The sequence below is a fragment of the Haliotis rufescens genome, unplaced genomic scaffold (assembly GCF_023055435.1).
Source record: "Haliotis rufescens isolate VD_foot unplaced genomic scaffold, xgHalRufe1.0.p SCAF_9, whole genome shotgun sequence".
NCBI classification, from domain to species: Eukaryota; Metazoa; Mollusca; class Gastropoda; order Lepetellida; family Haliotidae; genus Haliotis; species Haliotis rufescens.
Window position 1 is genome coordinate 28,261,831 of NW_025964383.1, and position 24,783 is coordinate 28,286,613.

The 24,783-nt window shown below is 36.7% G+C and overlaps 1 protein-coding gene across 1 annotated transcript in view; it reads left to right on the top strand.

Moving 5' to 3' along the window:
- Nucleotides 1-210: 210 nt before the first annotated feature.
- LOC124130478 (short stature homeobox protein 2-like) overlaps nt 211-24,783 on the top strand; it is a 47,899-nt gene continuing 23,326 nt past the window's right edge. The window contains exons 1-2 of the mRNA XM_046493610.2: nt 211-758; nt 19,137-19,324. Coding sequence (XP_046349566.1) covers nt 533-758; nt 19,137-19,324 — 414 coding nt within the window. The 5' untranslated portion in view covers nt 211-532. The remainder of the gene's footprint in view (nt 759-19,136; nt 19,325-24,783) is intronic.

Sequence of the window (24,783 nt, forward strand, 5' to 3'; positions counted from 1 at the left end):
TCGTTGATGTTAACCGCTTTCTGCGCCCTCTGTCGGCACGTGACGTCACTTGAACTGGCCAATCACAGGAGTTATGGCTTCTACAGTAAATGTTTAAGAAGATAATTAGCAACTCGGCAAATCTATCTTATTAAATTAATTACGCTTCTGTGTTGAATATGAAGAATGGACCGGAGGCCCTTTAGGACGAAACGACTCCGGCGGAGGACGCGAGAGGACACATTGAGCTCCTTGTCCGATAGTCTAGTTAGAATGTGACGAGCTGTGCCGGTCTTTGACGATCCTTCCTGTTCCAGGAATTTGTCCGAAGACGGTAATAAATTCTTTATAGGACCCTGCTTGAAACGTTTTTATCTCGGATCTTATTACAAGCCCTTGGAGGAAAGTATTTGATGGGGTGCCGTGAGTTTTAAGGTTTCCAACCTTTTAAGGACTCATTTTACTATAGTTTACCTGAGAAGAATTTTTTTTGAAAACTTTTTTTTCTTAAAAGTGTATCGGTACTTTAAGGTATTTTTAAACGGATTCAGCGATGGAAGGATTGACGGAATTTGTGTCCAAGTCTTTTGAGGAGTGCACAGATAACATCAAGAAGGAGACACTCAGTATACCCGTGGTGTGTGATGACAAAAACAATTTGGACTCTGAAAATATCAAGATCACCAGTTCGGGAAGTGAAGATGAGAAGAGCTGCGACGAATCTGACGACGACTTGTCCATAGGAGGGAGAGAAAAGGGTGTTCTAACAGTAAAAACAGGTAAGGAAATACAGATTACCTGAACAGTGTAATCGTTATCCGAGTTCGTTCATGGAATATTTATATATTCTTGTCAATATTGTATTGTTGTTTAATTCTACAATCTTTGAACTGAAAGATGAGATTGCATACATTCACATTTGTTTATTTTTCACTTTTAATGTGATTTTTATACAGTAACAAATATATACATAATCTGTTTTATCGTAACATGTGCTATTTAATTCAAATATTAAATATATCGTTTTATTAGAATATTTCACATTTAAATTCTATTGAAAATATACTTTATCAGACCATTTCAGCAGTTATTTGTATGAACCGATTAACCGTCATAATGATTATTATGAAATATTATAGAACATATCTCTTCTATACTACCCCCGACGGTGTGTCAGCATATAAACACTCTTGTGAGTTACTGTTATAAAATAGATAACTAAACAGCCAAACTGTCATAATGGTGTCAAGAAGAGACCATGAGAAGAGAAACGCGTGGTTGAAGATATCGAGGAAGCTGTGTTTACAATGCCGACTAATCGTTTTTTATACATAAATACTCTTCAGGAAAATTGTATAAAATAATATAAAGGGTTTATTCATTCAACTTAATTCAGGGGAAGGGTTATCGGGAAATTGTGTGTGTAGATGGCATCAATAATATTAGATATTTAGATGCAAGAAAATAACGTTTGATTTTATGAATGGTGAAACGTTGTTTTTGTGTTGTGTAAATCTGCACCTCTCCAACACTATATTCTATATAAAGATAACATGAGGTTATTCTTAAACTGCTTCAATATAGTTGAATTTTGTCTGATATTCTTTAAAGAACACACTGCAGTACACATGAACAAATAATGGCAGATACATGACACAAATAAAATACAGTTTCTTTGGTTATTATATATACTGTATTTTATTTCGTTTCATGACGGTCTTCCACAGATAGAATCTCTCTAGTACATTATTCTCATCAGTACATGCATTGTTGTACTGAATAAGATATTCTACACATACAGTCTGAAAATATGAACGAATTACGATAACCTCACCGTGGATATGATATGCTGTTCTTATGATATCAGTGAGTGCATATATTTTATTATGTTTCCATATTATTGTGTATTGTTCAAACCGCTATTATTTCGTTATTATAAAAAAATGTTTTTACTAGAGATAGAGACGGATCATCATTTTTAAAGTTCATAGATGTGCTCGATAATCAGGCAAAGCAACACATTTAAATTTTCACATTTCAATATAATATTACATTCATATTTATAGCCAATCCAAACATTTCGTTGAAGTAGAAATATATTACGTTATTCATTTGATTGTTGAACTGTTATGTATAAAGTACATTGTATTGTACATGGAATACGCCCAATTATTAAATAAGGTTCAGTGAGCAATAAATGCTAAACAATCTTCAAAATATATATAAATAATATATAAACAAAATTGATATGGGCCAATATAATTTTGGAACTAAGGATGCGTGAGGATATAAAGGGTCACATTAAATGATTGTACAGGGTTATTGCAAAGTGTGTTTTGTAGCCAGCAAACAAGGGTATCGCAATATTCATGTACAGTGTCCTATCCATACTTTTGTGATTATATCGCAGCATACTACATAATATAATATTTAAACATTTTGGTGATTATATGAATAAAATTACACAATATAGTGTACACCAACTCCCACATCAAACGTCCATCAAAAGACGATACGTGTATAACACTCGGTCATTTTTACCAAGTATCTAGTATATTAGAATGAATATCCCCTTACACATGAATAATTCTTATAGTCGCAATACAAAAATCTATTACCTTATCTAAAAAAAAAAATATTAATCAAAATAATCGCCCGGGAGTATTATTTCACCATCTCTTTAACGAATAAAACGAGATAATGATCCACGCTTGTTAATAACGGCTCACGTGGTTCATAATACACATGTTATAACAAACCGTGCGTCTGTATAATGGAAAATGTCGAAAGAAGAAATAGGACTTCACTTAGTTCTAGCAATACGTATATACAAATGGTATATTCAGAGTAATATGTATGTAAATACACGCGCTAATGACGGTCGAGTATCCATTCCAATATTTGAACGCAGGGTTTCGCTTCGACGCTGAATCCACGGGAGAAGGGCTTGAACGAGTTATCGTAATATGGCCCGGTGCTGTGTTAATTACTCGTCTCTAATGACTCCCTGGTGAGATTTCAACTAATTTTAAGCGTCGTTTGTTTGAATGTGCATCAGAATTATGGCATGAAATGTCAGAGGTATTTTTCGGTTTTTGTGTGGTATTGCTAGCTTAATATTAACGCGAAGTCATCGAGTGATAAACATTTACAACTATACATTGTTTTATGAAATGTAGTTTTGTTCGTTTACGTATGAATTACCAGGGAGTAAAACATGAGAATTTCTTGTTTGTCGTTACTGGCTTCTCTGTTACAGCCAAAGGGCATTGTGCCAGATGAAGTAATTGTTGTGGTTGGTGTTGTTTGTGCTATGAATTACAAACAATTAAATAAATTGCAACATTTGAATCAAGGTAATTGATATATAAGTAGGTTTCATTTTTTTATGTTGACAGTCTCACCCAAACTCGTGACCTTGCATGAAGGATATTTTTTAACCGACGCGCCTCCACCATGTCAGTAATAGAATATCATTTTCACAGATCTCAGACTAATATATTTGTCCCTTGAGTTCCTTGAAGCGAACGCAGAGTTGTACACTTTATTATTTCATTTTTTCGTTAAAACATTTATATTTCTTCACAGGATTTGAACACAAACATTCATCATCTGTTTTATTACTGTAACAATTTAACCTATAAACAATAGTTTTATTATACACGCATCCGAGGGATGTTTTGATAGAGCTGTTCTATATCATCCAGGAGTAATCATTTTATTATATCATCGTAATTCGTAAATATTTCCCGAACCAGTCTGTATTAATTATTTATTCTACGGCCAATGTACCGTGTTAATGAAATGAGATGTACGTTCTGTTAAACATTATCGCTACTGTGTCTCTCCTGCGTACGAGGGTATGTCTATATAGCATTATATCAGTCTGTACCTCTGCATTATATAAACACAAGTTGATAATGCAATATAATGCTAATGGAACGAGGCCTACAGACACGGGATGAAAAGGCTAATATCACGAATTGAGCGTGTAAACCACTTTAAGGGAACGAGAACAAAAATAAACTCGTTCCGTCCATGTTCTTCTCTGTCTCACATCAGAACGAGTCTCGAGATCTCGTTACAAATTACACCAACTCTCGCGACATTCCCTCTTCTGAAAAATCAAAGCGTCATTGATCTGTCGCGCGCCCTGATCGGAAGCGTTGTTCGCGCTTCATAGGATGATAAGGGCAAGCTTCAAATTAAAATGACAGCGTTAGCCATCGTTTATTACGTCGTGCCACAGACTCCTATAATAAATGCTCGCCTATTAGCTTCCAATTACTAACTGAAAGGAAATAACAGGGTAAGAAATTCGCTGTTGCCCAGGTTGACAATTTCCTTAATAAAATGATAGCTTAGAGATACCGTTAGGGCCTTGCGATAATGACATCGCTGAACAAGAGCTCGTTACTTTAATACATTAAAGGACGAAATCGGTCTAAAATTGTTCTAATCGCCCGCCAATGACTCTGCAATGAATTAGCTGCAATCAGTAATTGATTTTAGCTAATAATCTCATGTAGTAGATTTTTAGCGTCAATTTCTGACACTGATTCTCTCTCTGTAATTTCGTAAATATATTCCGGGGCAGACGAACGTGGTCGGCTTTTTATACACACCAATGGTTTTGAAGATTTGGGCCTTTGCGTTGTTGTCGGGTTCGGAAGTGGCGCACTGCTAGACGAAGAAGGAATTGGTAGATGGATTGTTGGTACCTGGATTGAAATGTGGATTGAGAATAGGTGGATGTATGCCAGATGGGTTGATGGTACCAAAATTATGGATTGATAGTAGATGGGTCAGTCATTTTGACAGATGGATTGATGGTTGATGGATTAGAAATAGAAGCATTTATGATGGATGGATTTGTGGTAGATGGGTTGGTAATGGATTTAGATTTATGACAGATGGATAGATGGTACATGGATTGAAGCATATTCACATATAATAGATACCCGTATCAAATGTATCCCCATCGAATAACCATTTCTTGTTTGTTTCTTGTTCGGCTACCATCAAACATGGGTGCATACTTTCTTTTGACGACAGTTTATGTATTAACGCTGGGTTAGCTAAACCAATTTCTGTATGGGGGAATATATTTGTATTTGGATGAATGAATGTGTGCATGGATGGAGGGATGGAAAGATGGAGGGATAAAGAGATGATAAATGAATGTCATATAATCGAACAACAGTACTGGACAACACATGGATGCCCAAACGTTGAAACCAACCCCGGCATGTCGGTGACACGAACGTGCGACCTCGCCTCTCTGCATCCCACTGGCCGGACAAGTAGATAGGCAGATAAATGGATAGAACGTATGTGAGATAGTACGATATGTCTGTACAAACTCTATTTTAGAAGGCTAAATACGTATTGATAGATATCTGTATACACGGAAAGGATCACATTCAGACAGCAAGGGGATGGGGTGGATGGACAAACATTTTACTATGTTACAGGAGCTATTTAACTACACTGTATTCATTTTAAAATTGCACTTTCCTTTCAAAGCAGTGTTAAAACATCCATAAATTAAAGATATAGCAAAATGATTTGAAACAATATTTTGGAACAATTGTGCTATCTAACTAAATGATTAATGGAATATTTGTTGAAGCTTCTACCCATGACACGTCCATGTGGGATGGGGTATGTTTCCGCTGATGATTCTTCAGTAGATCAGAACCAATTTGCATATAATGCAGGGGCGGTCGAGTAGACTAGTGGTTTAGGGTTCGCTCGTCACGCCGAAGACCAGGGTTCGATTCCCGACATGGGTACAATATGTGAAGCCCATTTCCGTGATATTGCTGGAATATTGCTAAAAGCAGCGTAAAACCATACTCACTCTCATATAAAACAGGCCATTAACATGAGAGAATAACCAGTCTCGCTTATCTGACGAAACAGATTCCATTGGTCGTAAAAAGCAAAATAGCGATAAAGAAAATTATGAATAGATCACTGAAAATCAGGTGTTCGCAAAAAGGGTACGTATATCCTTCCATAATGCAGGTTGTCCATCTCATCACTTCCTTCTACGCATATCCGCTGATAATTTTGTCATTTGATAGATTAGATTTATCAATGTACAGGCACTGCGTAAATGGGAGGACAATTAAGCTTATGACACGTCATGCAACTAACCAATGGCTAGGCATCCTAGGTGCAAATGCATAAATATTTTGTCTCGTAATACTAATTACTGTCGCGTTGTTCAGCCAGCTATTTATTGTAATCAATAGTAAATAATACCTCCGTGACTATAATAAATCAAACCGAGGCTTGTCCTGCTCATTATACGTGACAGGGATTATAGGCTTTTCACCAGTTTGTTTCACGAAGCCCACAGTCTAATCACTAGTACTATTTATACATCATTTGAATTTTATACACGTTTATAGAAATCTATAACAATATCCGGCTTTGGTTTTCATAAGTGGTCTTTAATTTCGAGATGATTAATTTGATCATCAACGGAGCTACATGTATACGTGTTGTACTGACATAGTAGTAAATGTGGTAAGTGAGTGAATATGGTTTTACGCCGCTTTAAAAATCATTCACGCAATATTACGTCAGTGATACCACAAATGGACTTCATATATTGTACCTTTCTGAGGACTCGAACTCAGGCGACTTGAGCAAACGGTTTTACTTCTACGTAACACAAAGGTCTTGTACACCTGTAACCCTTTCTACGCGTAAAGATTAAACTTGACGTTTTACCTTTTTGTCTGCGATGATTTATGTTATATATGCAACTATGAATGTTGCTGAATCCTCCATGATAACATATTTTACATGTTTATGACATATGGAACAGAGACATTGAGTCCAACGCTACCATGCTTGAGCCACCAACAGAGACAAAGGTGTTTGGTGATGTGTCGAGTGCGTCCTTTCCCATCTGGTTAATGGTTTATATTGGTCAATGTTATATGAATTCTATACCACATTAAAGATGATTTAGGACGACAGCTTTATATACTAAGTCCAAAGACATCTTCGTATAACAGACAAGATAATTGTAGCATTGATTTCTATTCACCATATAAACAGAGATAAACATATATACGCAGATGAACATATATACACAGATGAACATATATACACAGGTGAACATATATACACAGATGAACATATATACACAGATTAACATATATACACAGATGAACATATATACACAGATGAACATATATACACAGGTGAACATATATACACAGGTGAACATATATACACAGATGGACATATATACACAGATGGACATATATACACAGGTGAACATATACACACAGATGACCATATTTACGAAGATGGACATATATACACAGATGAACATATATACACAAATGGACATATATACACAGATGAACATATATACACAGATGGACATATATACACAGATGGACATATATACACAGATGACGATATATACGAAGATGGACATATATACACAGATGAACATATATACACAGGTGAACATATATACACAGATGGACATATATACACAGATGGGCATGTATACGTAGATGACGATATATACGAAGATGGACATATATACACAGATGAACATATATACACAGGTGAACATATATACACAGATGGACATATATACACAGATTAACATATATACACAGATGGACATATATACACAGATGACGATATATACGAAGATGGACATATATACACAGATGAACATATATACACAGGTGAACATATATACACAGATGGACATATATACACAGGTGAACATATATACACAGATGGACATATATACACAGATGAAAATATATACACAGGTGAACATATATACACAGATGAACATATATACACAGGTGAACATATAGACACAGGTGAACATATAGACACAGGTGAACATATATACACAGATGGACATATACACACAGATGAACATATATACGCAGATTAACATATATACACAGATGGACATATATACACAGGCGAACATATATACACAGATGGAAATATACACACAGGTGAACATATATACACAGGCGAACATATAAACACAGATGGACATGTATACGCAGATGGAAATATACACACAGGTGAACATATATACACAGATGGACATATATACACAGATGAACATATATACACAGATGGACATATATACCAAGATGAACATATATACACAGGTGAACATATATACACAGATGAACATATATACGCAGATGGAAATATACACACAGGTGAACATATATACACAGATGAACATATATACACAGATGGACATATATACACAGGTGAATATATATACACAGATGGACATATATACACAGGTGAACATATATACACAGATGAACATATATACACAGATGAACATATACACACAGATGAACATATATACACAGGTGAACATATATACACAGGTGAACATATATACACAGATGAACATATATACACAGGTGAACATATATACACAGATGAACATATATACACAGATGGACATATATACACAGATGAACATATATACACAGATGAACATATATACACAGATGGATATATATACACAGATGGACATATATACACAGATTAACATATATACCAAGATGAACATATATACACAGGTGAACATATATACACAGATGGACATATATACACAGATGGACATATATACACAGATGAACATATATACACAGATGAACATATATACACAGATGAACATATACACACAGATGAACATATATACACAGGTGAACATATATACACAGGTGAACATATATACACAGATGAACATATATACACAGGTGAACATATACAAACAGATGAACACATATACACAGATGAACATATATACACAGATGAACATATATACACAGATGAACATATATACACAGATGGATATATATACACAGATGGACATATATACACAGATTAACATATATACCAAGATGAACATATATACACAGGTGAACATATATACACAGATGGACATATATACACAGATGGACATATATACACAGATGAACATATATACACAGATGAACATATATACACAGATGAACATATATACACAGGTGAACATATATACCAAGATGAACATATATACACACAGGTGAACATATATATACACAGATGGAAATATACAAACAGATGAACATATATACACAGATGGACATATATACACACAGGTGAACATATATACACAGATGAACATATATACACAGGTGAACATATATACACAGATTAACATATATACACAGATGAACATATATACACACAGGTGAACATATATACACAGATGAACATATATACACAGATGAACATATATACACAGATGGACATATATACACACAGGTGAACATATATACACAGGTGAACATATATACACAGGTGAACATATATACACAGATGAACATATATTCACAGATGGACATATATACACGCAGGTGAACATATATACACAGGTGAACATATATACACAGGTGAACATATATACACAGATTAACATATATACACAGGTGAACATATATACACAGATTAACATATATACACAGGTGAACATATATACACAGGTGAACATATATACACAGATTAACATATATACACAGGTGAACATATATACACAGATTAACATATATACACAGGTGAACATATACAAACAGATGAACATATATACACAGGTGAACATATATACACAGATGAACATATATACACAGATGAACATATATACAGAGGTGAACATATATACACAGATGAACATATATACACAGGTGAACATATATACACAGATGAACATATATACACAGATGGACATATATACACAGATTAACATATATACACAGGTGAACATATATACACAGATTAACATATATACACAGATGAACATATATACACACAGGTGAACATATACAAACAGATGAACATATATACGCATGAAGTTGACCACCGTGTCACATTGATGTTAATATTAACCAACTAACGATAATAATTATGCATTATATGATGGTTGCCACTGATGACATTGTCACATAAGTATTGTAGCAGTACTAACTGTATTAAAAATCACGACAAAATCATCAGAGATATAAAATTTATCTATTTGGATAAATTATGTGACCAGAGTGCAACCTTATTTTTGGCTGGCAACTAAATCAAGTTCCTGGAACGTGTTTGTACAAGGGAAATATTGTTGCGCCCTGGAACGTGTTTGTACAAGGGAAATATTGTCACGCCCAGGAACGTGTTTGTACAAGGGGAATATTGTCACGCCCTGGAACGTGTTTGTACAAGGGAAATATTGTTGCGCCCTGAACGTGTTTGTACAAGGGAAATATTGTTGCGCCCAGGAACGTGTTTGTACAAGGGGAATATTGTCACGCCCTGGAACGTGTTTGTACAAGGGGAATATTGTCGCGCCCTGGAACGTGTTTGTACAAGGGAAATATTGTTGCGCCCTGAACGTGTCTGTACAAGGGAAATATTGTTGCGCCCAGGAACGTGTTTGTACAAGGGGAATATTGTCTCGCCCTGGAACGTGTTTGTACAAGGGAAATATTGTCACGCCCAGGAACGTGTTTGTACAAGGGGAATATTGTCACGCCATGGAACGTGTTTGTACAAGGGAAATAATGTTGCGTGTGGAGATATTTCCCTAACTCTTCCTAGCGTTGCTGTGCATATGTATTGTGATGAATGATATATCCGACACCCCATCGTTCTGAACGCCGTACACACTACAGCGTGTTACCATTAAGTCCTTGCATGAAATGTCAATGCCAGGAAAAGACGCGATCAACTTGCTCCACATTGAGAATAACAACATTTTCAAAATCAGTTTACATTAACCCATAGAGTGTCCTGATTGCATGTAATATGCCTACGCCCCCTTGTGCACAAACAACGCAATATAGTATTATCTCACATAATGGCATGGACACCTTCAGCGTTCTCCAACAGAGAGGTAACGCTTATTTCATTTATGCTTTATTTTATCATCGAACCTAACGCAGCATGTGTTTCATAAATGTTAACGCTGCTGTGTGTGTTTCATCAATTGACCGCACATATAGAGAAAACGTGCATTACATATTATGTATGGAATTTAAATTCAAATGACTTAGCGTGTTAAAGTGCGTGTTATTGTAGGCGCGCTTTGCACGACGCAATACTGAATAACAATGCGTGGGGACAAACGCCCTTGTAGTCCTGGTGCAGAACATGCTATATGGTGCATAAAGTGCCAGGGTAGATATGTTCAGGACCACAAATTTTGACTCATCAGTGACAACAATTATGTCCGATGCAATTCCCAATTTTGCCTTGTGCGATATGTTCCCGTGTTTATATGAACAGTTGACTTGTCTTTGCGTGTCGGAATCGTACAATCGACTCAGCTTTAAGAAGATATTTCTTCTGATAGTGAAAATAGTTTCTGTGTCATTTATTTACGCGACACAATACTGAATAACGATGCGTGGGAATAAACCCAATCGCATTGTCATTACGTGGTCTGGATATAGCACATGCTTGAGAAATAACTTGTTCATGCATGGAGATTATACCATCTGTCTGGAACATTTTGCACAATATTTGTTCTTTACATTATCTGGCCTCCAATATGAGCCAAAGAAAATTATATTTTATTAACAGCTTTCTGAGTTATGATTTTTCCAAATTATTAAACAGGTAGGAAGACAGTTGAGTTCACTATTGACATGATCGATACCTATAGGGAATTGATTGATTTTCTTTGAATCAATATTTCCTCATACTTCATACAGGCACACGTACACATCCTGGCTTCGCTAATCTTATCATACCACGTGTCAGTTCGCTGACCTTGGACATGGCATGACATAACACACAATGTGTAAATTGAATGACAGCTCTACATATATTTCCGGGTCTATATATGCCACGCCCCAGACATGTAATTAACATCACGTAACCAGCAGTTACAAGAGAAATGCACTGTTAAATATTTAGGTTGCGTTATCAAATCTAGCGATGCGCTCAGTACCTTACAATACCTAGCTTGATAAAGGCATATGTACTAAAACGATAAAATAGTTGAAATTCGTATGTCTTTATTGTTACTAAAAGTTCTAAAATGTCACTAAAAGATAACACCTATTCTGTGTTAAGGTATTGAAGGTTACCGTATTCAACGTAATAAGCTCCCAGGGCGCTCTCAAAATTATAAATAGGGGGCGCTTATTAGAATATTATTTTGAGTTGAAAGACCGTAAATTTCGTGGTTTATGCTAACAGTCTGAAATGTTTACATACGACAGATATATTTTTCAAGAATTTAATTGCCCATAATTAAGGGTGATATAACGCACGAGTGCGTATTATACACGAATAAATAAGTCTTGTGTACATTGATCAATCGGAAGGGGTGATAATTGGGATTGTTTTCTAGCCAATATATTAGCAAATATCGCCGTGGGCGCTTATCAGAGCGGGGCGCTTATTACGTCGAATACGGTATTTACATTTTGTATTATTGTGACCTATGTGATACGCATGGAGACGTAAGGCCCTATGTATCCTTACAGATAAATGTCACACAGAACCCATGCCGCCTTTGTCCAAATGATACCGGGGGCACGCCGCGATTCGCTGTGCAGAGTTGCGTCCCTTGGGCACGCCAGAAACCTATGATTGTGGGTTCGAATCCCGGTTCGCCGCGATTATGTTTCTAGGTTTGTCAGCACCATACCTGTGCTCGTTGGTTTCACAGAAGTGGTAAACGTCTGAGACCTGCATCACTTCGGGCTTTCCTCCCACATTAAGCTGACACGCCGCGATATAACTGGAATACTGTTAAAAGCGGCGTTAAATCCAACTCACTCACTCACTCACTCCAAATGATACCTGTATTTCCGTAGAATACAAAGTATCTCTTTATTAATACCAAGTTATGATATTAAGAGAATGTGGCATTTGCATGTATTTGTGACGGGTGCCACCGGTGGGGTAGGTGGGGTAGGTGGGTCAGGATACGCTCACCCCCTCGCGAGCACCTGGTACCTTCTCTATTTGGTATTGAATCATGAACACATGCTTATGATATACAGTAAACTACGGTTATAACGAACACGATTATAACGAACTGACGGATATAACGAACTACTTTTTTGGTCCCGACTATTTGCTGTAGTTATGCTGTATGTATGCTTATAACGAACTACGGTTAAAACGAACTTAAAGTTGTAGTCCCTTTGAGTTCGTTATAACCGTACTTTACTATAGTCGGAATCGTACAGTGGGCTTATTTCTCTTACGAATGTGGAGTTTTGTCGCTTATTTTCATTAGGATCAAAATAATTGATGTATTATACAAGGCATTGTATGTAATACTATGTGTACTGCCCGAAAGCCTGAGATAAAGTACAGTTTTTCTTCTTCAAAGGCAGAGGATGACAGATAGAGTGCAGGTACACAGGAGCCATGACAACTGCGACAATTCCGACTCACCTGTAGAACGGTAGAACATTTAATGTTACAAGAAAACCTGGCTTGCATTGCTGATCATATTTATTGCAGTTTGAATCGACAGAATTTCTGCCAATAATAATTCCTCGTAAAGACGAGATTTATGTAGTTTTTAAAACCATGTAATAACGATTCACCGATGTTACTTAATTTGCTATTACATGCGTAGGGACATAAATCTGAAATAGAGCTTTTCCCCAAGTTACAATTCTGAAGTCGGTATTCTGGCGCTCTGCGGGTAATTCTAACATTCAGTCCTGAACATAGAATTTCAGTACTGCTGGCTTTATAGACAACAGATATAATGTGCTCAAATAATAACAACATGAAGGAAGAACAACACTAATTGAATGTTTTGAGCATCAGTGAGTCAGCTTTTGGCTGTGTTTGTTTTTAGGTTAATGTGGGAGTAAAGCCTAATGCGATGAAGGTCGTGCCACTACTACTACTACTACTACTACTACTACTACTACTACTACTACTTCTACCACTTCTACCACTTCTACTACTACTACGACAACTACAACTACCAATACTACTACAACCACTATGACAACTACCACCACAACTACTACTACTACCACTACTACTACTACTACTACTACTCACCACCACCACCACTACTACTACAACTACTACAACCACTGCTACATATTTGAACATTTACGATTCAAAAGGGGACGATGTTCCACGGCTTTTGACTAGTATCGTTTCATGAAAATGAGACATCGCCTAATTGTTTTTAAGTTAAAATAGAATGTTATACATAATTACAATTAAAATTGAGTAAGCAGACAGACAAAGTGGCGTTTAAACAATTGCTAGGACTGCCATTTGAATCTAGCCTCTTCCTCAACCCCCATCACCCTCTCTCTCACACACACCACCACCATCTTAAACTTAGCATTTTAAGGATCTTGGGGGTAGTCTAGCAGTTAACGTGTTGGGTCGTCACGCCGCAGGCCATGCTCCCAGTCCCCACGTGGGTACAATGTGTGTACCCCTATTTGATGCCCCCGTGGAGATAAGGCTGAAATAATGCTAAAAGCGAGCGGCGTAAAACCATACTCACTCACTCTTACTCTTTCAGATGTGGCGTTCATGAAATGTCACCTTCTTTGGGTGTTTTCGTTTCCATGGTAACGTCTAGTTAATCTGGATTCTGAGTTTACGAAAAAAGGGTAGAAAAGATAGCATCATCTGTTCTTAATGATATCCGCAAATGTAACTTCAATTTGGCCGCCATAATTCGCACTAAAGTACCCCTGTTTGGGTGTTTCTGGTCAACTCGTGTTTAAAGTAAAGTATTTTGCAAGATTTATATTTGTAAATGAACATTGTTATTTTTCAAACCGACTTAAAACAACAAACGCTTATAAAGTTACCGATAGATAATTTAGTCTAATATAAAAGCATTCAGTAAATAATGTAATGTGCCGAAGGTAAAATATCATAAAGAGGATGAAAATGCAATAATCTTAGAAAGTAGAATATAAAGCCAGCTAATTGAATTACCTCTGGCGCTTCACGATGTACTGTTATGTGATAGTTATAAATATCTCTCTAGAGCAGATTTGTTATGTTCATAACAAACACTAAAAACCTTTTTGATGTCAGATTTAATTTTAAAGTATTAAAAGACAGAGTTTTACTAAAATTTGATAAACAATTCAGTATGATTAACTTATGCAATGTTGACAAAACATCTTAAAAGAATTTTCTGTTCGAACAGCAAATGTAAAATTACGGACGGTTTCTTTAATATCTAATGGGACGAAACGAATCTTCAGACAAGATCCCTTGGTGATCTCTCAAGCTGAAATATTGGTGGGTGTTTTAATCGTATTTCCCTTGATTTGCCCGCCACTGCATAACTCTTATTTCTACACAACTGTGTTCTATGTAAAGCAATCACGAAAATTACAAATCCAATAGAACGAAATAATGAAATTCCAGCCAACTCGGCTATCGTCTCTTTCGAGAACGAAATCAAATTACGAAATTCTCACTTTTTCTCGTCTCTATCATTTAATAACACATAAAGCTCAAATTTCAAGCCCAAGTCCAAAACAAAAGCTGTTATCGCCAATTGAAAGAGACGTGGATACATTTCATATGATCTCGTATCCACTAACTACGGTTGACTCGCGGATGGCGAAGCTAGCTCGGACCCTGCGCGGTACGCTGCTCTAACGCAGCTTTCATCGAGCGATGTATCATCTTAATTGATTTTACATAACACTTCAGCATTGTAGCTGTCGCCCATTCCGACTAACGGCGAGTGTATCCAACTGATTGAATATGATTTTCACTTAGGCTAAAATTCTCTTCACACGCGGGTTTCAACTTGTATACGGGTAATTGTCTCCCTTGTGACAGCGTCCTGTCATGCTGCGCACCGCAGACGTTGCGCATGTCTCTTGCTGTTAAGCCTGACGTGCGTCGCTGTGTCATCCGACGGTCAGACGGACATTTTGTGGTACAAAAGCAAGCCAGACTGCTATCCCGATCTAATTTTAGCGTTACGTGTGTCAATTTGGGGTAGAATTTCAAACGATTTTTTTTTAAAACGAAACTGAACCTTTATTTGCATTCACTTGCTTTGGCGGTGGTGGGTAAAGGGGCAATAACTGACCTTGATTTGGATTTTACTTTCATTTTTGGACAGGTTTCAAATTATTTGATATCATCGTACAATTTTATTGATATTACTTTCAAGCCACGATCTTAACTGTCGTGGCGAATTTTTATTGATTTGGTGTTATTTTAAAAAAAATAATTTTTATTACAATATACTGTCTCGTAATGTTATTTTTTGTTGTTGTGTTGTCTGTTTCTCATAAGAATGTACTGCGTTTATGATTACCCGAAGGTGACGACTGTCAAACACAATTATTGACTCCGGGCTGGGACAAAAAGAGCAATACAGGAGCATGACGTGTACTTATTTTTTAGCAGTTCTATACACAAAAGTGAATCTGATGTCCCACAAGTGAACCGTTTCTATTTTATCTTCTTCACATCTGTATACGTCTACATTATTAATACATACATATGTAGTTTCAGAACAATACGAACACGTGGTATCAGCACTGACTTTTCGCTGATCCATTCCTATAATTTCCACCGCTACATTTAACGTTTACGACCAAAGAATGGAATCTTTCGGTGGATAATCGAGACTTGTTATTGTCTGGCTTTGACGTTTTATATTTGCGTATATTTTAAATAGGAAACTAACGAAGGAATAACATTTCACGAGTAAATATAAAACATGCTTTTTTTTCAACACCAGTGTTGTAGGAGTTTATTCAGAAATCAAGGGAATGGGATTTGGGTTACATGATTTGTGACGTCTCTCAAGTGTTTGTGACGGATGCTACCTGTGGAGCACGTAACGCTCACCTTTTTTCGCGAGCACCTGGCATCATCACTATTTGATAGTGATTCATGAACACATGCTCATGATATATTCGGAATCGTACGGTCGACTCTGCTTTTGGCATAAATTTCTATTGAATATGGAAAGGGTTTTGTCGCTTTTAATAATTTATTTCAGATGATAACAATTGATTAAAGAAGACAATAAACAGTGACCTTAGTCTATGAAGACGTCTCAAAATTCAAAATGAATAAGGGAACAAAACAAAGATAATTTAATAAAATCACTTGCAAATGAAGCACTGTTAAAATATACATGGTAAGAAAGTAGAGGTCCGTTTCGTTTCTCTATTACCATATGTTCGTCTTGATGCACCGTGAAATGTTGGTTTCAGGTTTGATGAATGACATAAGCTTTAGACGCACGGTGACAGCGGTGCAACGAGCGGTTTAAGTTACATTGTGTAATTTGTAGCTTGTCATGTTCAATGTAACAGACTCTTCTCGTATTGTTAGTTTATGAAATATTAAAAGTGTTATTGCAAATACAATTGCTCATGGGTGTTCTGCCATCAAATTGTCGAAGATGGTTTCTAGTGCAGCTGATATACGACGTCAGGCATGTGGACAGCGCGCATCTAGGGTTGAATAAATGGAATTCAACCATCAGCATTAGAACCGGAATGTGTCATGTGGTGAAACGGTTCAAATCAAGTTTCTACGTTTTAAAGGTGTCATGACTTCACGCGAACACCTGGTGTCAGTACTGATTTTCACTAATCCATTCATATACAGTAAACTACGGTTATAACGAACTCAAAGGGACCACTAATTTGAGTTCGTAATAACCGTAGTTCGTTATAAGCATACATACAGCATATATACGGAAATGACCGGGACTAAAAAATAAGTTCGTTATATCCGTCAGTTCGTTATAAGCGTGTTCGTTATAAACGTAGTTTACTGTAATTGTCACCGCTAGTTTGCCTTTTACGCCCAGTGGAATCGAGACTTGATTATACTCTGGCGTTGACGATACAGTTTAACCGATGGAGCAGAATACGCTCAACTTTTCGCGAGCACCTGGTGTCACTATTCGATAGTAACTCATAATTGCATATCCATCATAGGCGGAATCATACAACGGACTCTGCTTTGAGCAAATATTTCTTAGGATTACGGAACGGGATTTATCGCAAGATGTAACAAATATATACATACATAAGTATCAAGTGAGTGAGTGAGTTGGGTTCAACGCCGCTTTTAACAGTATTCCAGTTATATCACGGCGTGTCTGCTTCATGTGGGAGGAAAGCCCGAAGTGATGCAGGTCTCACACATTTACCACTTCGGTGAAACCCACGAGCACGGGTATGGTGCTGACAAACCTAGAAACATGATTGGGGCGAACCGGGATTCGAACCCACAATCATAGGTTTCTGGCGTGCCCAAGGGACGCAACTCTGCACAGCGAATGGCGGCGCCTTAAACGACTGGGCCACCCCCGCCCCCACCCCCCACCCCCCACCCCCATTAGTATCAAGACAATTGTTGATTCCAATTAATAATGGTTAAAATACTTGCATTATACCAGGATAGAAGTACAGCGTATGTAGATAAGTATTAAGTTCTATCAACATACCTTGAGCCAAAGTAAGATATCCGCCTTAAGCAGAGGTTTCTTATGATTATGGAAATGTTTTTTGGCGATTCTATTTCAATCTAACTATTTCAAAAAGAAGAATAAGTGACACCACTTTCCCATTATTAAAATATTTAAAAATTAAAACGTTAATTATTAATTATAATTTCGAGATGGGAATTCATAGAAAACATACAATTTGATCCACTTAGAAACAACTCAGACAACACTTCAAACTAACAAGGCATAAATAATTATATTTTTCTTTGCATACCGTATCGACATGAAGAAATGTAGTATCTGAGAATGTCAAGAAATTATTTCGTCTACGAAGCATCAATAAATATCTCAACAGGTCATAGAGTATTGTTGACAAGGATTGAAGTTCCTCTGCAAAACATATATCGTCCAAAGTAAACAATTGACTTGCCTTTGCAGGTGTTTGTGACGGGTGCCACATGTGGGTCAGGATATGCTCCCCTTTTCGCAAACACCTGGTATCATCATTATGTGATAATCATACATAAACACATGCTCATGATAAAGTCGGAATCGTACAATCGACTCAGCTTTTGGCAGATCTCTCTTGTGAGTGTTGAAAGGGTCTTGCAGCTTTTATTTATGTATCAAAATATTGTTTTGTTTACAGATTTGAAGGAAGGAAAAGAGAAGGAGGAAGAGGGCTCCCCTAAAGTCAAACAGAGACGCAGCAGAACAAACTTCACCTTAGAACAATTGAACGAGTTGGAACGTCTCTTTGACGAGACCCATTATCCCGACGCCTTCATGAGAGAAGAACTCAGTCAGAGGCTTGGACTCTCAGAGGCCCGTGTTCAGGTGAGTTTTTCTTATCAGGTATAGTTTCGAAACTCGGTAATAGTGTTGGTTTGTGTGCTGTTTAACGCCACCCTCAGCAATATCTGTAAATAATCGAATCTGGACCACACAGTCCAATGATTGACATCGTGAGCATCGATCAACGCAACTGGGATACGATGACATGCATCAAGTAAGTCTGACCACCCGATCCCGTTTGTCGCCTCTTACGACAAGCATGAGTTGTTGAAGATCAATTCCCACCCTGATCTTCACGGGTTACATCGGTAATATTCATCTGAGATGATTGACATTGACACATACTCACGCACTAACACGACGAACTCAACAGAAGCATTTTCAAAGACAGTTACACAAACAACTAACAATATTTCAGTTATTAAATCAGATGTTGTGTATATAAATATTATATAAAATAAATAGAAATAGAAATATATAATTGGTAATATCTGAAAACATTCGTTAAATCAATGCCAATAACGAATTAAGTGTCCAAACTTGAAACTATCGACACATTTACTGGGTTCAGAATATGTGCTAACACCCAATAATACAGAAACTAAAATTTGTAAAAATCAACACGGATCTATATTTTTCGTGTAATATTATTCTTTGTGTGTAAACACTCAGACTAAAATAAACAAAACAAACGAAGCGACACGAGCCCTGCTCATTTAAACCCATTCACAAAACCCTTATACCGCCTTGCAGCATTCGCTCTTCTTTTTAACCATCACAAGCTTCATCAAATAATCATCTTTTTAACCTAAAGGAAGGAAATTAGTCTTTCTTTTCTTTCTTCATAAAAAATAATGATACAAACTGAAATATCTGAAGGGCTTTGGACGAGAGAATCTGCGACCACTCGAGTCTATTATAACGAAAACAATGGCAACATGGCCTCTCCTCCTTGGAAGGAAGCCGCCAATTAATGCCCATCTGTGTCAGAAACTCAGCAACTCCCGAAATGCCCTGTTAAATGGGGAAATTATTCCAGTCAATTGACACGAAGAAGGCAATAAGGCCTGAGTATAATTTGATTAATCGTAAGGTTCGCAGATTAAGTGTCTCCTTGAAAAGTAGAGGTAGCGGTCAGTAAATAAAGGACAACTGGCCCGTCTGCGCGTCTTAATCCAGTCGAAAATAAAGATGGCGGACTAGGGTTAGGATTAGTCTAGGGGAAGTAGTACTTTTAAAATTAAAACATTCGAGGATATTAAGTTGAAATTTAAAGTTCTCAATTTGCTTTCTTTAGTTTTTTAGGGGGTCTTTATTTCCTGGAGAATCTCAAGCCGTAATTGCATGCATGTCGATCTGCAGTTGGAACCGTAAGTGATGCAGGAAGCTTATTTATAGCGTGGCTCTGCGTTGAACGTTCGCAGTGTCTGGGTTTAAGGATAGGCAAGACATTTATGAATTATCTATTGTTTATAATACCGCATATGCTAATTAGTTACAACGTTGAAATGTGCCTAAGGAGATCTCTATGAGGTCCCATGGAAGATAACCCGGTCTAGGATCAACATTAATATACTTTTGCAACACTTCTTGATAACATAACTATAGTTTAAGCAGCATTTGCCATGTACAGTGACACCCCGTTAATCCGTTCCTTTCCAGTATCATCTTCCGGATAAACGAATGTCGGGAATGACACATCACTGTTCTAATTTAGACGTTACCGACAGTCAGGAAGACGGAGTGAGTGAGTCAGTTGGGTCTAACGCCGCTTTGAACAGTATTCAAGTTATATCACGGCGTGTGGGGTGATATTCAACACCAAAAAGTATGCACTTGAAAATAGAATTGGACCAAAAAATTAAAACGTTATCAAAACGTTAATCGGTTGAAAGCAGTTCAAATGTAAGGTCCGAAAGGCAACAATGATACCCGTAGAAAATATATAACCATCGAATAACTATTTCTTGTTTCCTTTCAGACAACATAAACATAGATGTATTCTTCCTATTGCCCATCACTTGAGGTTAATAAACATGGATTTTCACTAATTTTGATAAAAATAATTCTCTGAGGAAGATAAGATACAATGTGCGATTTGAACGTGAACAGTGATTCGTGATCTCTGAATGTGAGTTAATACTAGTTAGTTGGGCAGATAAGTTGCGAAAAAGGATATGTGCTGATTCTTCGGTTGCATTTAGAGATACATGTGACTGGTTTCCATACAGTAAACAAATACTGTAGCTTCGTTCATGTACTGATAAGAGGAGAATGTATAACTTGTTTAGATAATTTACTTGGTAAAATGACCCGACGTAATATGTCTTGACTAGTGCAATTTCAGCGCAAAACACAACTCACACGATTAATTTATATGTTATGTAATCATAAGTATTCTTCGAAGAAATAAACATTTAAAACGCCATATACACTGTATTGTGACGAAATGCTGTTCGTACAAATATGATCATGTAGGTGAATGTTTTTCTTGTGCACAACAGAAAAGTACTGTTATTTTAAACTTATTTTAATATATGATTTAATACATTTTTGTACTCATTTACCTGGAAGAATATATTACCAGTGTAATATAATTGGAGCAAGTTGTTAATATAATTTTACTCAAAGGGGGATAACTGCAGTGTGGGGGATAATTTCAACAGGAAATAATTTCATGGGAAATTTGTCGTCTCGTCTCTCAGCCCCGGATGTGATACTTTGATCGCACATGCGTGAGTGAGCGACACGTGACTTACACGTGATCGATCAGATAAGCACGTGCAACCCATGCCCTTCTCATTTCGCTCTTTTGTTAATTCATTTATAATTGATTAACATTGTCAAAACAGGTCTTTTACTCGTGTACGCTGATGAAAATCGCGTCTTGATTCAATGATTAACTCTTCTTTGGGGCAAAGTTCAGTACTTTCCAATTCATTATAATTAAGGTACAATATTTCTTCATTATAAATTTTTCGAAAATAGGAAAATTGGGTGCATGTTGGACATTGTATTATTTACGCGCGGGAAGTAAATGATTCTTTTTTTTAACTTTTGTGCCAAATAATACACTACTCAAAAGAAGTTAAAAGAACATAAACATATTTAAACAAAAGGTTAATGGAATGGGGCTTGGACCACGTCTCCACCTTCTGAAACATTCTGTTGTGCCTGCATCTGTTTCAAAACATGTACCCAAGGCGGTTATTGAAGAATGGCGTGTTGCCTTTTCAAATAATCAAATTAAAATTCGAATTCACAATACGATTTTTGTAAAGAGAAAAAATATGTTTACAACATACAAATGCCTTAAACGGCTACTGAAACAACGTGTAGGGGAATTATCTGTTTAAATAAATATAAACAAGACGGTTATTTTAAAAAATGTTTATTTTGTAAATAATTACAAACAAACAAGACAAGACAAGGTCTTTGAAAGGCATTTAGAAGTAATTCACATAAGGAAGAGAATATACGGGTGTCAACTTCTTTATTATGAGGAACACAACGTTTCGGAGTTGATGCTTACTTCTTCATCATTCGCCTGATGAAGGAGTAAGCAAATACTCCGAAAGGTTGTGTTCCTCATAATAAAGAAGTTGACATCCTTATATTCTCTTCCTTAAGACAAGACAAGATATCTTGAAATATTGTGCTGCTGGGTTTTTGTACAAACCAAATCTTTTTATTTGTTTGTTTGTTGTTTAACGCCGCACTCAGCAATATTCCAGCTATGAGACGGCGGTCTGTAAGTAATCGAGTCTGGACCAGACAATCCAGTGATTGCAATCATGAGCATCAATCCACGCAATTGGGATACGGTGCTATGCATCAACCAAGTCAGCGAGCCTGACCACCCGATCCCGTTAGTCGCCTCTTACGACAAGACCAATATTTTTACCATTCTATATATACACAACAGTTAATTTTCTTCATTCCGAGGTTATCAAATTACACCCCGCGGGGAGTCCAATGAAGAATAGGCTCCCAGTATGCAATGCTTGTCGTAGGAACCTTGCAATGAACATTGGAATGTACGGCTGATTGTGTGTGATCGTACCCTTGTTGGACATCGCTCATGCTGTCAATCACTGGTTCACCCAAACTCCAATGATATAGCTGGAATACTGCTGACGGCATGTAACAACATTCACTCACTCAGTCATCGACTCGTATCGATAAGTCATATCGACTAAATATAATTTTGTACAGATAGAAGCTTACACGAGTATCATACACAAGAACTCTTGTAATCGATAAAGGGACGGTCGGTAGGGTAGCCTACTGGTTAATGCGCCCGCTCGCCACGCCAAAGATCCCGGTTCGATTTCCCACATGGGAGCAATATGTCAAGTGACTGGAGTACTGAAATGTGAAAATTAAAGAGACAAAACCCTTCAAAATCATACAAAAAATCAAAACTCACTCACTCATTCCTAAATAGGATGAAGACTAATTCATAGCCGATGTTCACGAAATCTTAATATCAAAAGTAATATCATATTATTCATTCATCGGTATTGGCCCATTTTCAGTACGTACGCCCGCTTCTTCCTCTTCACTTGCAGAACCAATTCTTAGTGGCTGGTACCCACTCAGATTGGTCTTGTTCACTCACAATTAAATAAAAACTATCAAACTTGAAAAAATGCTGTATAAAATCTACACTTAATATTGTAACAGAAATAATAAAACAGTAACTAATATCCGATATATTTCATACAAAAATTCTGATTTTATTTCTATAAATCTAATATATGATTATAGGCAAGCACACACAATGAATGCTCAGCCGTCAGCAACAAAAGAAAGCACCCGTACCCATGAGACTGTATCTATAGACGGTATCCTAATAGTACTACTTGCAACGCTTCTTGAATATTAAACCAGTCCTTCCGACATGCACAGACGTATGGATTCCAGCCCCATATTTATAACTGTCGACGCCAGCAACCGTCGGGGAATAAGAAGGGGCTGAGTCAAGGAGAGCCTCTTTAATCTTTCATATTTATCAATTATACTTTATAATGAATATGGTATCACTCAAGATCACCTTCGGTATCTGTAACGTTAGCGTAAATTGCATTTCCTTAAGCTTGAACAATAATTCAATTTCTCGTAGGAGAGTAATTGGATTATAGAATATGAGGACGTATTTCACGTAAGATGGTATCGCGTGAGGCTCCAGTGTTATGGCTTAATTTTTTTTATTCATCAACCATATCACCACAAGTTTTTAATAATTTGTTTGTCTCGTAAGGACAGTAGTTAAATCGCCGAAGTTCTGTCCAAGGTTTTCCCAATTGAATTAATGAAATGAAATATCACATAGGTTGATGAAATTCACGTTTTTTGGATACGTTTTATTTGGATTTTTTATCACAGAAAATAGATTACCTTACAAATCTTGTTCATGATAGCGAGACAAAGAGGGCTAAAAAGTGAAAATTATTCAATATAAATTTTGAATTATTTAGTCGTTGCATCGGAGGAATTGA